We start from the raw sequence: 15,001 nt of genomic DNA, 5'->3' as shown, positions 1-15,001 counted from the left end.
GGGGGGGGGGGGGCACAAGGGCGAGGAAGGTGAACACCCTCAGGTAATGGGCTGCGACGGCTCTAGAACAGGGCGCGTGGAAGAGGGGACCGAGGCGGACGGGAGACGGCCTCGTGGAAGAGGTGCATCTGGGTCGAGACCTACAAGGGGGGAAAGGATGCGGCGGTGCCTCGCCTGGGGAGGCATCCCAGGCAGAGGCGGAGGAAAGGGCAAAGGTCCTGGCGCAGGAAGAAACTTGACAGCTTCCAGGAAACAGAAGCAAGATGCTTTCCTCGCCTAGCTCACTCCTGCCCCTCGACCTCTCACCCTCTTTCAGATTTGCTCCAGACCCTGTCGCTTCCGGGAACGTCATGGCCGGGGCCACCGCTGGGCCGCTTGCCATCCAGTGGGCTTGCCCCGTCCTCATCTTACTTGACCTTGACGCAGCAGCGGGCGCTGAGCTGCCCTGGCCCACCGTGAGCTGCCCTGCCGCCCCGTCCTGCGCCTGACCTGGCAGCCTCCCTGCTGGCTACGCAGCACCTGCCTCCGGGGCCCCTCTTCTCACTCTCTACACTTCCGCAGCCCCCCAAACGCTGGGGCATCTCACTCTGCAAAGGGCCTGTCTGCAGGGCTTCAGACACAAGCTCCTCAAGTCAGCATTTCAGACTTTTAACTCGTAGGCCTCGCCTCACCTGCAGCTCACTCCCCTCGCCTGCCCTCTCACCTCTAACCGGTTCTCTCCAGCCTTTGCCACTTGCCCTCATCTTGCTGGCGCTGTCTCAGCTTCCTGCTGAGTCACAGGGTTTCTTCCCTCAGGGCCCTGATCTCACCCCCGTCCTCCATCCACACGCTGTCAGGCGATGGCACTAACACCACTTTGCCTCTCCCCTGAGCTCGGGGAAGATTTGTTCCCTAGGAGGCCCTGGTGGCCAGCGTGCTGTGCTCTACCTCACTGCCCAGCTTCACCTCCTGCTCCTGCCTCTTGTGCCCCAGCCTGGCTGAACTGCTGCAAGTTTGCCAAACATAACAAGTTGGTTTTGTTTGTTCAGTATCTTTGTTATCGTTCCGTGGAATGTTCTCTCTGATTTTGTAGTCTTGGCAAACGCCCAGTCTCCAGTTCTGGTGAAATATCATCTGTCAGCGTGTCCACACCCTCAGCAGGTGGAGACGCCCTCCTTTCTGCTCCTTGTACGTGGGCAGACTCTCAGGTGCTTAGCATGTTGTACGTGCCTCTTTGGTTTACCTGTCTGCCTTCTCTCTAGAATGTGAATTCTGAGAGCACAGTGATTTTCTTTTTCAGTCTTTAATTTATTTTTGGCTGCATTGTGTCTTCACTGCTGCACGTGGGCTTTCTCTAGTTGCGGCGAGCAGGGGCTACTCTTCGTTGCGGCGCGTGGGCTTCTCATTGCGGTGGCTTCTCTTGTTGCGGAGCACGGGCTCTAGGCTTGCGGGCTTCAGTAGTTGCGGCACGTGGGCTCGGTAGTTGTGGCGTACGGTCTTAGTTGCTCTGCGGCATGTGGGATCTTCCTGGACCAGGGCTCGAACTCGTGTCCCCTGCATTGGCAGGCGGATTCTTAACCACTGTGCCACCAGGGAAGTCCCCACAATGATTTTTTTTTTTTATCACAACCCTTTTTATATCTCTAATGGAGAACACAGTCCATGGTGAATGATACCCATAAGGAAAATCAATAAGGATAAAAATAACCATGTCATGTGACTAGGAATTGTGCATGGCTGGTGGTACACCTGGTGAGGAGCCCAGCCCACTGCTACGCTGGGATCATAACACGTCTTCGCTTCCCACTTAGTATCAGGTACATGATTGTCTTCATGGAGATGATCTGTAGCTTTGTGGGGAAAAGATGGCTCTGAAAAGAAGTCGACTGCCAGTATCAGTGATGAAGTAAGGAGGAACCCTCAGTAAGTGAGGTTCTTAGAAATTCTTGATGGATTAAGAATGAAGTGTTGGAGCCCGCGCTGCACAACAAGAGAAGCCACTGCAGTGAGAAGCCCGTGCACCGCAATGAAGAGTAAACCCCGCTCGCCACAACTTAGAGAAAGCCCGCACGCAGCAACGAAGACCCAATGTAGCCAAAAATAAATAAATAAAAATAATTTAAAAAAAAAAGTAGCAAGTGTTGAGTTTGTCAGCATGGATCTACAGCATGAACAAATGCAATAAATAGGAATAAAAAAGGGGATTCATGAATTGTTTCAGCAAGGACATCAGTCGGTGCAGCTGTTTCTTATCAAAAGAAATGTTTAGTGAAAGTTAATGGGGATGAACCTGAGTCAGGATGAGTACAGAAGCGGCTGTGAGCTGATGCCCTGTGATGCAGGAGAAACAAGGTGTGTGCAGGCGTCCAGTAACCTGGCAGAGGAGGAAAGCTGTAAAGTGGTTACTTTTTACTGTCTTTATGGGGAGAATTATTTACATTGTGGTCTCTGAGCATCGGGGGATTCACAGCAGTCTTTCGCAAATGTCAAATGTCTGCTACTTTCCCTAAGAAAATAGAGCTGACAACAGATGGCACTGTGATGATGTCTTGTTATCCCACGTGGGCTGAGAGTGAGACGTTTCATCTAAGTGGAATTCTCTAGATAACTGAAGCACCACAATAGTAGAAAATTACCATTGTGAAATAAAATCTTTCTCAGGTATGTCCCAGTTTCTCTTTCTGAACAGACTAAGGAGATTAGGCTCTTACGCTGATGTCTTCAAAGGCAGTTTACATGGGTGGAGTTTTTTTTTTCTTTATATTAGATGATCCCAGACATTTCTGTTAAATTAAAAAAAATAATAACATTCTGTCTCCCCCTGCTGTTAGGAGGTGACCTGTCACTGCTTACTACTGTCAGCATTTCTGCCTGTTACACCTTTTCTTTCCACATATACTCTCCTTTTTCTGGAAATTTTTTTTTTCATGAAAATCCCCCCCCCTTTTCAAAATTTACTAATTTTAGTGTGTTGTAGACTCTGAACTCAGATAATTGTTATTTAGCAGCTGTTAGAGCTATGTGTAAAAGAAAGAGAAAAGCTCCAAGGGGGCCTGTAAGGGTTATCCGAGGGTAAAGGAGCTATGAACCGTGGTTTTTACCACAGACCTTATGTCGTTTTTCTGACTTCTCAGATGCTGCTGCTTCTTCCTTTGCTCTGAGGGGTTCGTGTTGGGTATGGAAGACGACCTCGAGGGAGGAAATTTTCAGCTTCCCTGGGTCTCGGTGTGCTCGTCTGTAAAATGAGAGGCTGGACTAGACCATGTCCGGGGGCACATGTGTCACGGGCCAGGAGAGCAGCTCCACACAGAGGTGTTTAAGCTCTCAGATCCGCATGTCTGGAGGAGCGAGCGATCACTTAGTATTGAGAAAGTCTGGGAATCTTCCCAGGGGAGGAGGGTCCTGTTTAGCAGGGGTGAGGGGGGGACCGGTGGGGACCTGTGTCTTGAGAAAGTGCCAGGCTTTTTCACAGGACAGCATTTATTGTGGTAAAATACACATAACGTAAAATTCACCACTTTAAGCTTTTTTTCTTTTGGCCACACTGCGCAGCTTATGGGATCTTAATTCCTCAACCAAGGATTGAACCCGCACCCTCCGCAGTGAGAGCATGGAGTCCTAACCACTGGACCACCAGGGAATTCCCTATTTTAACCATTTTTAGGTGTACAGTTCATTGGCATTAAGTACACTCACATTGTGTGTAACTGTCATCCCCACGCATTTCTAGAACTTTTTCATTGTGTCAGACTGAAACTCCATGCCCATTAGACACTAAGTCCCCTCCCCCTGCCCCAGCCTCTGGTGAGCCCCAGTCTACTGCCTGTCTCTGTGAATCTGACTACTTTAGACTCCTCGTTCGAGGGGGTTCATACAGTCTCTGTCCTTTTCTGTCTAGCTGACTCCACTTAGCTCGTGTTTTCGGGTCCATCCATGCTGTAGCATGTGTCTGAATGTCATTCCTTTTTAAGGCTGAGTAACATTGCACTGCATGTATAGACCACACTTTGTCCATCCATTCACCTGTTCATGGAGGTTTGAGTTGTTGCCACAGTTGGCTGCTATTAACATGTGTGTACAAGTGTCTGTTCAAGTCTCTGTTTTCAGCTCTTTTGGGTGCACACCCAGAAGTGGAATGGCTGGGTCAGATTAAAATTCTGTATTTAACTTTTGAGGGAACTGCCAGGCTCTTTTCCACAGCTGCACCATTTTACATTCCCACCAGCGTTGCACTTTCGGTTCCAATTTTTCCAGGGGGAAGAGTAGTTGTATATGCTCGATGTAAACCCAGTTTCATGTGAAGCAGGGGCAGGACCTACAATTAGGACAGGAGTTTGGAGCCAGATGGGGGAGGGTTTGAAGGCTTGGCTGTAGTATTGGTGCTTTGCTCTCTGGGCTGTGAGAAGCTGGGGGGCTTCTGAGCTGGGCCAGAGCAGGAGTAGAGTGATGCTATAGGAAGCTAAGGGCCCCAGGGTATGTGCAGGATGGACCGGGCCCTGGAAGTGGGGCAGGGGTGTCAGAGGTGGCAGGTATCTAGCTGGGGGACCTGGGCTCCATGCGGGAAGGTAGGAAAGGCGGGGATGAAAGTGGAGATACCTCTGGGCTCAGCAGTGCAGCACTGGCCACAGCCATGTCCACTCGTCCTGAGTGAGGGTGGGGACGTGAGGGCGGGGACCTTCGGCATCATGATTTCTGAGGTCCTTAAGTGGAAGGCAGGATGGAGGGGGTCAGGTCCACATCTGGTAAGCTCCTCGCCTACTGAAGGAGCAGACATTTGCAGCAGACGGAGGAGCTGTATCTTGGATTCCTGGAGGTGTCCCCATCTAGTTGCTGGTCCTGGGGCCTGGACCCCTGGATGAGAGCAGGTCAAGCACGGGTCTGCCTGCACAGGGAGCAGAAATAGCAAGCTCACAGGAAGGTGGGCACCTAGTGGCAGAAAGAGGGAAAAGGCATTAGACTAAGCTCTAAGCCAGCTCCAGAGTCCTTATTTATTTATTTATTTATTTATTTTTTTGCGGTACGCAGGCCTCTCACTGTTGCGGCCTCTCCCGTTGCGGAGCACAGGCTCCGGACACGCAGGCTCAGCGGCCATGGCTCACGGGCCCAGCCGCTCCGCGGCATGTGGGATCTTCCCGGACCGGGGCACGAACCCGCGTCCCCTGCATCGGCAGGCGGACTCTCAACCACTGCGCCACCAGGGAAGCCCAGTCCTTATTTTGATCTTTAATTTGCATAGTGGATGAGAATGATACTGCCCTATAAAATATTACCAGGGAGGTATTCGCGTGGCCAACCTGCTTTGCCTTTGCCATTGTGCGTGCAGCTCGTTGGCTGAAAACCCGATCCTGCCACGGTGCTTCTGCTCCCTTTCTCTCAGAGGGAGACTGTCCGAGATTCCACCCCTGAAGGTTTCCAGGAGGCACGGGCTTTATTTAGGTGCTGTCCTTATGTCACAGGAGACTGGGGTGGGGGGACGTACCTGTGGGTGTGGTGGACAAGGGCTGGGGCTGGGTTTTGGTGGACACAGAGAGCTTTAAGTAACTTATTTAAAATAGATGGGTTAAGGGATCTAAAATCAGGTTTATAGGACATAATGAATTGAATTAGGCACAGTAGGGGGAAATATGCTAAAAAGTTGCTGATGTAATAGCTTTTTCAAGGCACAGGATGCGGGTGATGCCGACAAAGCAGCTGGAGTTGTGGCCGAGATCGGCCTGGTCCACTGGCTCCTGGTGGTCCCGGAGGCGTGGGGGGAGGGTGTGTCCGGGAACCAGGAAGGCAGGCTGCTCCTGTCCCCCGGGATGCTGGTGCGGCTCCCTGCAGGCATGGTCGTAGGAATCATTATTAATTAGGACTGCTATGTTCTCTGGTTCTTTATAAATGCACGCCCATCTCTTGAGACAGGTGCATACCTGCATCTTCAAATTTGTGGATTTAGATTTTAAAAGTTAATGATTCTGATCCTGGTGCTGAGAAAGAAAATGACTCCAATTCTGAGAAGCCATGCCGGCCCACATACTTGCCATCTGCAGGTTCAGCTGTAGCAGCCTTGCGCGGGGGTTGCCGTGGAGAGCAGGGGTACTTGCCGGCCCCGGGTCACAGCTGTGCTTCTGTCCAGCAGAGATGCTGTTAACTGAGCCGACTGCTTCCTGACTCAGCCCCACCTCACCTGGGCCCCTGGGAGCTGGTGGCTGCCCAGCTGCTCTGGGCAGCAGAGTGGGAAGAGCCCGTGTCCTCTGCGAGGACCAGTTGCCTGAAAGGGTGAACAGGCTTCAAAGGGAGCCACTTCACGTTTTCAGAGACATCCGCCGAGCCTCGTGAGAAGTGCCCCTCCCTTCTCCCATGAGTGGTCCCGGTGGGGATGCTGGGACCTCGTCCCAGCAGGAGCTCGGCAGACCTTCTCTCAGCTTCCCCGACCTGCACTGGGGAGCCCAGGGGGCTTCAGGAGGGAGCTCCACCCCATCCTTGTAGACCTGCGCCCAGGTCCTTGAGTCCCCGAGCCGCCGGTGTCGGGCTGTGTGTGTGAACCTCTGGGCGGTGGCAGGTGAGGCCCCCTGGAAGATTCGCAGCCCAGGCTCCTCTCTGCGGCCCTGGAGGGAGATCAGAGAGGCCGCAGAGCCAGGGGTGTGGGGTGAACAGCTCCTGGAAGGGGAAGAACAGAGGCATTTGTGCAGCAGACCTGTGGTCCCCACAGAAGAGAGGAGAGGGGGGGTGAGGATGAAAAGAGAAGGGCTCGAAGAGGCCTGGAAACCGGCGAGCCCAGGAGGATGCCTTCTGTGGAGTCGCCTTTGTAGCTACTCAGGGCCCAGGGTGCATCCCAGCCAAAGTAGGGGCTCAGAGGAAGGGAGGACGAGAAAGGGAAAACCTGGCCAGTCAAGAGAAGAGAGACGAGGACTCTTCTCTGGTGACTTGTCTAACTGGATGGGTTTTTCTGCCGGTAGGAAAACACCCACAAGCCCAGTGACATGGGGAGGTGTGGAACTTAGGCCCCTGGGGATGGTTGGCTCGTGAGGCGGGGAAGTTCTGTCTGGTCAGGCCTGCGGAGCCTCATCCCGTCGTTGAGCGAAAAGCTGGGTCACACGGTCCGCCCAGCAATGAGACAGTGGAGTTCCAGTGACGGCAACACTTGGGGGGCCCATCGTCGCCCCAAGTAGGCTGGCTCTGAGGTGCTGGCTATGCTGCTTCCCAGAGCGGAAGTTACGCAAGACGTGCACCTGCCGCTGTGCTGGTACTGTACATGCCGTCTGCTTTAGTGCTTCCGGAAGCTTCCATGGGGCCACATGACCCATGGGAGCGGCCCGAGTGGCTCCCAGTGCCCCGAATGGACCACTGTGGTCACTTCATATGAAATGGCTGTCGTTTCTCAGAGATAGTTTTAACACGCTTCTTAAATTAAATATAATATTAAAGTATGTATCTTATCATATTGCAGAAATGTAGATAAATAGCAGAAAAGAAAAAACACATAACCCTTCTCCACAGCACAGCCAGTCTTATTTTGATGTATTTCCTTACAGTCCTTTTTTAAATGCCTCTGAATAGTATAAATGCAGCTTTGTATCCAACGTTACAAACTTTTTTTTTAACATCTTTATTGGAGTATAATTGCTTTACAATGGTGTGTTAGTTTCTGCTTTATAACAAAGTGAATCAGTTATACATATACATATGTTCCCATATCTCTTCCCTCTTAGGTCTCCCTTCCTCCCACCCTCCCTATCGCACCCCTCTAGGTGGTCACAAAGCACCGAGCTGATCTCCCTGTGCTCTGCAGCTGCTTCCCACTAGCTATCTATTTTACGTTTGGTAGTGTATATATGTCCATGCCAATCTCTCACTTTGTCACAGCTTACCCTTGCCCTTCCCCATCCCCATATCCTCAAGTCCATTCTCTAGTAGGTCTGTGCCTTTATTCCTGTCTTGCCCCTAGGTTCTTCATGACCTTTTTTTTCCCCTTAGATTCCATATATACGTGTTAGCATACGGTATTTGTTTTTCTCTTTCTGACTTCACTCTGTATGACAGACTCTAGGTCCATCCACCTCATTACAAATATCTCAATTTCGTTTCTTTTTATGGCTGAGTAATATTCCATTATATATATGTGCCACATCTTCTTTATCCATTCATCTGTTGATGGACACTTAGGTTGCTTCCATGTCCTGGCTATTGTAAATAGAGCTGCAATGAACATTTTGGTACATGACTCTTTTTGAATTACAACGTTACAAACTTTTTGCCGTGTGTTTTTTTGAGGTCTTCATAACCCATTTTTAAATTGATGGTATTTTCATTTCTTTTGCAATTTAAGTGGGAGCATTTTGAGTTTTCTAATAAGTATTAGGTGTGGAGATTTAATTTTTTAAAGTAAGGCATTTTGTGCTAGCTCGTGGCTATTAAAAACACTCAGCAGCCACGGTTAATTTTTAGAACTGTCTCTCCTTGTGTCTGTTAACAGGGATCTACCGCACTGAAAAGGATAAAGGCACTTTGTATGAGCTCACGTTCAGAGGGGACCACAAGCACGAGTTCAGACGGCTTGTCTTGTTCCGACCCTTTGGCCCCATCATGAAGGTGAAGAAGGAGGATTTGAACATGGCCGGCACACTGGTCAATGTCATCGTCCCACTGGCCAGGAGGGTGGACAAGTTCCGGCAGTTCATGCAGAATTTCAGGTGGGCCTGTCGGCACGTCTTTGTGAAATGCTGATGGCACATCCCGTCCCTCCCTGGTCCCTGCCCAGCATGAAGGCCCCTGTCTCTCCCTGTTCGACTCTGATTTCTTCCTGTAAAGTTTGTCTTTGTATCTGCCTTTCCCTAAAGCAATTAGAAAGCTGCCAGATAAGCGGATTTACCTTCAGAAGCAAAGGTTAGGAGGACTGGGTTTTCATCAGGATCTGTAGGGTCATGCCTGCTGGCTTCCATTCTGACCGCAGTTGGGGGACCACGAGGCCGTGCTGTCCCCTCACTGGACTGGGCCCCTCCCAGCCTCCGAAAGGCCGGCACCCGCGTGGCCGTGGACCTGTGTGCTCGGCTGCAGCCTGGCTTCCTTTGGTGTCCTGCCCTGGCAGCAGCTGGAATGCATTCAGTCAGAGTCTTTTTTATTTTAACCTGTGTCTCCTTGGAGATCACATGTAAAATTATGCCGAGAAGCCTCCCAGCACTCATTTTTGTAGCTACTCAAGATTTAAGCTGGTTTTATGTTCCGATGCAGTGTGTAGTTTTTACACGTGTCTTCAAGCTCCTGACGGTGTGGTGTCGGATCTTACACTCTTGTGGACAACACTCACATGCTGCTTGAGGTCAATCGGCTAGCTGACTTAGCCAGCTTATTTTGAAGATAGAACGTCATGTGTGCCTAATGATAAATATCGGAAGATCAAACTTATTTTTAATCTTTTATCATTAAATTCACTTTATTAAAAGCCAGTAAGGCTCAGTGTAAGGGTGTAGTTGATGCTTCTCAAAATTCTGGATAATGAACACGTTTGAAGAGTAACCCATTTCTGGCCAGGCTTCAGAGATGGGAGTAAATGAAGCCCAACACTTATGTATCTGGGTCCCTTCTCTGTCTTGTAACCTCAGTCTGAATGTGTCCTTCAAGCAAAGGTGACAGCTCCTCTCAAGATGGCCCTTCCCTCAAGATGGTCTCATTCCAGCTTCCAGAACCTTCTCCACTAGCATATTCAGGCCTGGAGATAATAACAGCTCTGCAGTCAGGAGGAGGGGATATTGCTCTCATCCCTGTGTCCTCCTGGCACCCTATCATTAAGCTTCGTAAATAGGTCCTTAATACATCTTCTCCAACTAAAAAGAGTAACCCTTTTCTAGCTACATTTTAAGGGCAGAACCCAAGAGTCTTTGGGGGGCCCTCTGACCTGGTCTTCTGTGAGTTCAGAATCCCTCAGCAGCACTCCTGATACGGCTGTGTGTGTGTGTGTGTGTGTGTGTGTGTGTGTGTGTGTGTGGTGTGTGCGCATGCGTGCCAGGGCGGGCTGCTGCTCCGGGTAGAAAGCTCGCTGTTACTTGCACCTGAAGTCTGCCTCCCTGTAATTTCTACCCAGTGGGTCTAGTTGTGGCCTTTGAAGCAATGGCTGCCTTTGTCTTCTCTGGTTTGGGAGCTGGGCCTTCAGCATGACATCCTGCGGAGCTGGCTGAGCTGATCTTCCCACACCCACACCCCACCAGTTTGGAGAACACCCCGGCGCACGATCCCACGACTGTTGGCAGCGCCCCTCTGGCTCCGGCACTGAAGTGTCTGTGTGGCTGTGGCTCCCTTCAGCCCCCCTGGGTGCGTCTGTGTCCCTCTCTGCCTTCTCTTCGCACCGGCCGAGTGCACTGGCCGATGAAGCATCCATCCTGGGAGGACGGACCCAGGGCTGGGTACCAGGCCTGAAGGCAAGCCCTGACTCCCAGTGGCCAGTGTGCCTGTTCCCAGGACAAGTTTATAGAAAGTTCCCTCGGCTAGGAAGCTGCCTGGAGCCTGGGGCAGGGCCCTGAGGTTGGCTTTAGCACACAGGCTGGTCGCTAGAGAGCTGAGCTTGGCGAGATGGTGCCCCCGCCGGAGGGCTGTCTGCTCAGGGGACAGCCAAGTCCTCCTTGCAGGACTCTGGAGCCTGGAAGAATGATTCTCTTGGGTGCATATGACTAATTATTATGACTGATTATTGCCTTAGTGTCACAAGGATGGCAAGTAATTAACAGTAGGAGCAAAATTAGAAGGGAAATATTGTTGAAAAAAGTAAAACCTTTACAAGTCTCCAAAGTGGAAGTGGTGAAATGAATGTCATTCTAGTTAATGTTTTAAAAACAAAAATCCAGGAGTCCTTTCTCTTGCCTGTCACTGTTCAGATGCCCGCTGTAGCACGTGGGCAGGATAGGGTGGTCAGGGAGACTGGTTCCTTGGGGACAAGGAGGGCCTGTGTATGCACCAGACACTGGACCAGATGGAGGGATAAGAGGAACCTGGCTTCATGGAGAGAAGAATCTTAGTCCCACAGAGATAGAAATAGAGACCAGGACAGTGGGCCAAGAAAGGCTTCCCAGATGGAAGGCGCTTGAGCAGAGGCTGACAGGGGAGTCTGCTCCATGGACCAGGGGCTTCCGAGCACGTTGAGGTCCCTGAAAAATTGGAATGATAGAGGGTGCTCAAGCCTGGGGTATTTAATTCCAGGTCAGAACTTGGTAAAGGTGGCATTTCAAGTTGGCCAGCAGAGAATGGATTGTTCAGAGTGTGGCTTTAGGACAACTAACCAAACAGCAGAAAAGATTTAGTTCTGACTTCACACCAAAACCCAAAGTAAACTCTGGTCAATTAAATATTTCAATGCCATTAAATTGACCATAAGAGTATTGGGAGAAAATATAAGGGGCTAATTATTCAATATTTGATGTTGTCTTTATGAAGTCCTTTCCATCCCAGGAGTGGAAACTGTTAACTGGTTGGCACTGAATATGGAACTATGAGTGATTTTTATTTCCTTCTTTTGGATTCTCTCCATTTTATAAATTTTTGTATTTTGTAAATTTTTATGTAGTTAGCATTTTTTTATGTTTTCTTTAAAAATTCAACAAAATATATGTTTTTGCTTTTATAATTTAAACCTGACTTTTAAGTTTATAAAAGTGACACGTGGCTATTATGAGATGTTTAAACAGTAGAACACAACCAGGGGTAAATTATTTAAAAATTCACTTTTGGCCCTGCTTCCCTAAATTAGCCATTTTTAACATTAATTGAACATTCTGGGCACCTATCTTTGCATATACACAGATAGAAAAATAACATGCTTGATATGTAATTAAGCATGAGACATGCTATATGTTCTATTTTTAATTAAAGTATTAAATTTTACTTTACTTAAATTTATAGAAGAGAATCTGAAGTATAACAGAAGAAATTGCTGATCTTTGAGAAAATGTTTCTGTGCTATAAAAGATCCCTCTAAAATTAAAAAAGTGACTTTACAAACCAGAACATATTGGAATCATTATGTATTTTTACTCCATATTTTAGTTTTAGACTACATTGGTTGAAAAATTATAATAAGAAGAGGAGAGCAGCACAGTTATATTTTCTCGCTCTCCTGGTCCCATCTCCCCACTTGCTCTATCATTTTCTTTTTCCTTTAAGGTACTTTTTTTTTAAACATCTTTATTGGAGTATAATTGCTTTACAATGGTGTGTTAGTTTCTGCTTTATAACAAAGTGAATCAGTTATACACATACATATATCCCCATATCTCTTCCCTCTTGCGTCTCCCTCCCTCCCACCCTCCCTATCCCACCCCTCTAGGTGGTCACAAAGCACCGAGCTGACCTCCCTGTGCTATGCGGCTGCTTCCCAATAGCTATCTATCTTACGTTTGGTAGTGTATATATGTCCATGCCACTCTCTCGCTTTGTCCCAGCTTGCCCTTCCCCCTCCCCATATCCTCAAGTCCATTCTCTAGTAGTTCTGTGTCTTTATTCCTGTCTTGCCCCCAGGTTCTTCATGACCTTTTTTTTTTTTTCTTAGATTCCATATATATGTGTTAGCATATGGTATTTGTTTTTCTGTTTCTGACTTACTTCACTCTGTATGACAGACTCTAGGCCCATCCACCTCACTACAAATAACTCAATTTTGTTTCTTTTTATGGCTGAGTAATATTCCATTGTATATGTGTGCCACATCTTCTTTATCCGTTCATCCGTTGATGGACACTTAGGTTGCTTCCATGTCCTGGCTATTGTAATTAGAGCTGCAATGAACATTTTGGTACATGACTCTTTTTGAATTATGGTTTTCTCATGGTATATGCCCAGTAGTGGGATTGTTGGGTCATATGGTAGTTCTATTTTTTAGTTTCAACATTGTGAAAATGACTCTACTACCCAAAGCAATCTACAGATTTAAGGCAACCCCGATCAAACTACCACTGGCATTTTTCACAGAACTAGAACAAAAAATTTCACAATTTGTATGGAAACACAAAAGACCCCGAATAGCCAAAGCAATCTTGAGAACGAAAAATGGAGCTGGAGGAATCAGGCTCCCTGACTTCAGACTATACTACAAAGCTACAGTGATCAAGACAGTATGGTACTGGCATAAAAACAGAAATATAGATCAATGGAACAGGATAGAAAGCCCAGAGATAAACCGACGCGCATATGGTCACCTTATCTTTGATAAAGGAGGCAAGAGTATACAGTGGAGAAAAGACAGCCTCTTCAATAAGTGGTGCTGGGAAAACTGGACAGGTACATGTAAAAGTATGAAATTAGAACACTCCCTAACACCATACACGAAAATAAACTCAAAATGGATTAAAGACCTAAATGTAAGGCCAGACACTATCAAACTCTTAGAGGAAAACATAGGCAGAACACTCTATGACATAAATCACTGCTCTATCATTTTTACCTCGTCACAGTTTGCAGCCCTTACACTTTGTGTTGTAACCACAGCTCCTGTGTGTTAAGTGGATTTAGTGCATTCATCAGCTGTCCTCCAACAGTGGCTTCTTCATTCCTGAGGTTTGGGTTGTCTGGATTTCATGGTCAAGACATTTCTTCAAGAAGAGTCATGAGTGCTTGAGAATAGAATGTCTGCTTGTTATCTGCACAGTTTAAGGATGACGTGACTGGGCTTAAAACTCTGGATACACTTTCTTTCCTTAGGACCTTGTAGAGGTTCTTCTGCATCTGATGATGCCGTGGAGAAGTGTTAGGAAAGCTTTATTTTGTCTCTCCTGAAAATGACGGAAGAATGCCTTCCTTTGTTGTGAATCGTGATCACTTAATCAGCATATGTCTCACTCAGCTCAGTGCCTGTTGTTCTCTCTCCTGTAATTCAGTTTCCTTGTTTGTTTTGTGGATTCTTTCATTTCAGGGAACTTTTTCTGGTGTTCTAATTTTGAGTACTTCTGCTTTGGATTTGATTTCTCTGCTTCTCAGACCCAGTTGTGCATTCTGTAGGTTTTCTCCACTTACTAGCTTCTCTCTAGTTTTTAAAGCATTAGTCTTTTATCTGCTTTCACGTAAGCCTTTCCTTTATGTGAGTAATTTGATTTTCAGATACATCTATTCTGTACCTCGCTGTTTCTAATTTACTTCTTCTCTTTCTTTTGGTTATCACGCTATTTTTCTGAGCACAGAATGTGCTTCTTAATCATAATCTGTTATTTATATCATTTCCTCTTTGAACTTTTTTAAATTGAATTCACATTTTTATTAAGAAAGTGTGAAACATTTGTAAGACGTTTACTTCAATTAGAGTTATAGTTTCTCTCAGACTAGGTTTTTCATTCACGTATTGAACACTGTTACTTTCTGAATGCCTTTTCTTTCTTCCTTTAACTTTGCTGTTGTCCATCAGATTTGGCTCTCTGCTGTTTGCCTTCGTCCCTCTTGCGTGCGGCGTGCTTTCTGCTGCTCTGACGTTGTAGTGGTGGGTTGTCCTCGGCTGTCCCCGACCCTGACTGAGGGCTGTGTCACACTCCCAGCTGTATTTTGTGTTCTCCTCACGTTCTTTGTGGTCTGGAAGAGCAGGTGAAGGAGGAGACAGCTCCGCTGGCCTTTGTGCACCTTTCTTAGAGGCTCCAGATTCCTGCAGTCCCTCCAGGCCTTGGGGCGGGCGTGTGGTGGTACCAGCCTCACTCTACCTGGTTGTGGGTGGGCCTCTGCCCTAAACGGCGGAGGGGGGATCCTTTGGCTCCTAGCAGGGGCCTCTGTTAAGGGCTGAGGCTAAAACGTCAGAGGGAATCGGCCCCCATTCGTTTTCCTCTCTCATCTTACCCACCGGTTGTTTTCAGCTCTTTCCACTCCCACAGGTAAAAATGGGGAATAAAAATGAGGTTTTGGCCCTGTCTTTGCTGGGTGGGCGGGGAGGGGTCTGGCTGTCAGTGCCCCTCGCCCCAGCTCTTCTTCCTGCTCTTACGAAGGATCTTGACTTAATGCGATGCCTTTCCCCCTCTGGTCCTGCCACACCTGCCTCTTTGCGGGGGTTAGTTCACTGAGCATCATTAGGATGGCCTTG

At 48.1% G+C, this 15,001-nt stretch overlaps 1 protein-coding gene across 1 annotated transcript in view; it reads left to right on the top strand.

Annotated features, from left to right (window-relative positions):
• The window catches only part of CSGALNACT1 (chondroitin sulfate N-acetylgalactosaminyltransferase 1), an 83,008-nt gene that overhangs the window by 34,934 nt on the left and 33,073 nt on the right, over positions 1–15,001 (top strand). The window contains exon 2 of the mRNA XM_007455457.1: positions 8,438–8,654. Coding sequence (XP_007455519.1) covers positions 8,438–8,654 — 217 coding nt within the window. The remainder of the gene's footprint in view (positions 1–8,437; positions 8,655–15,001) is intronic.

The sequence above is a fragment of the Lipotes vexillifer genome, unplaced genomic scaffold (genome assembly GCF_000442215.2).
Source record: "Lipotes vexillifer unplaced genomic scaffold, Lipotes_vexillifer_v1.1 scaffold414, whole genome shotgun sequence".
Lineage (NCBI taxonomy): Eukaryota > Metazoa > Chordata > Mammalia > Artiodactyla > Lipotidae > Lipotes > Lipotes vexillifer.
This window is presented reverse-complemented; position numbering and strand designations above follow the sequence as displayed.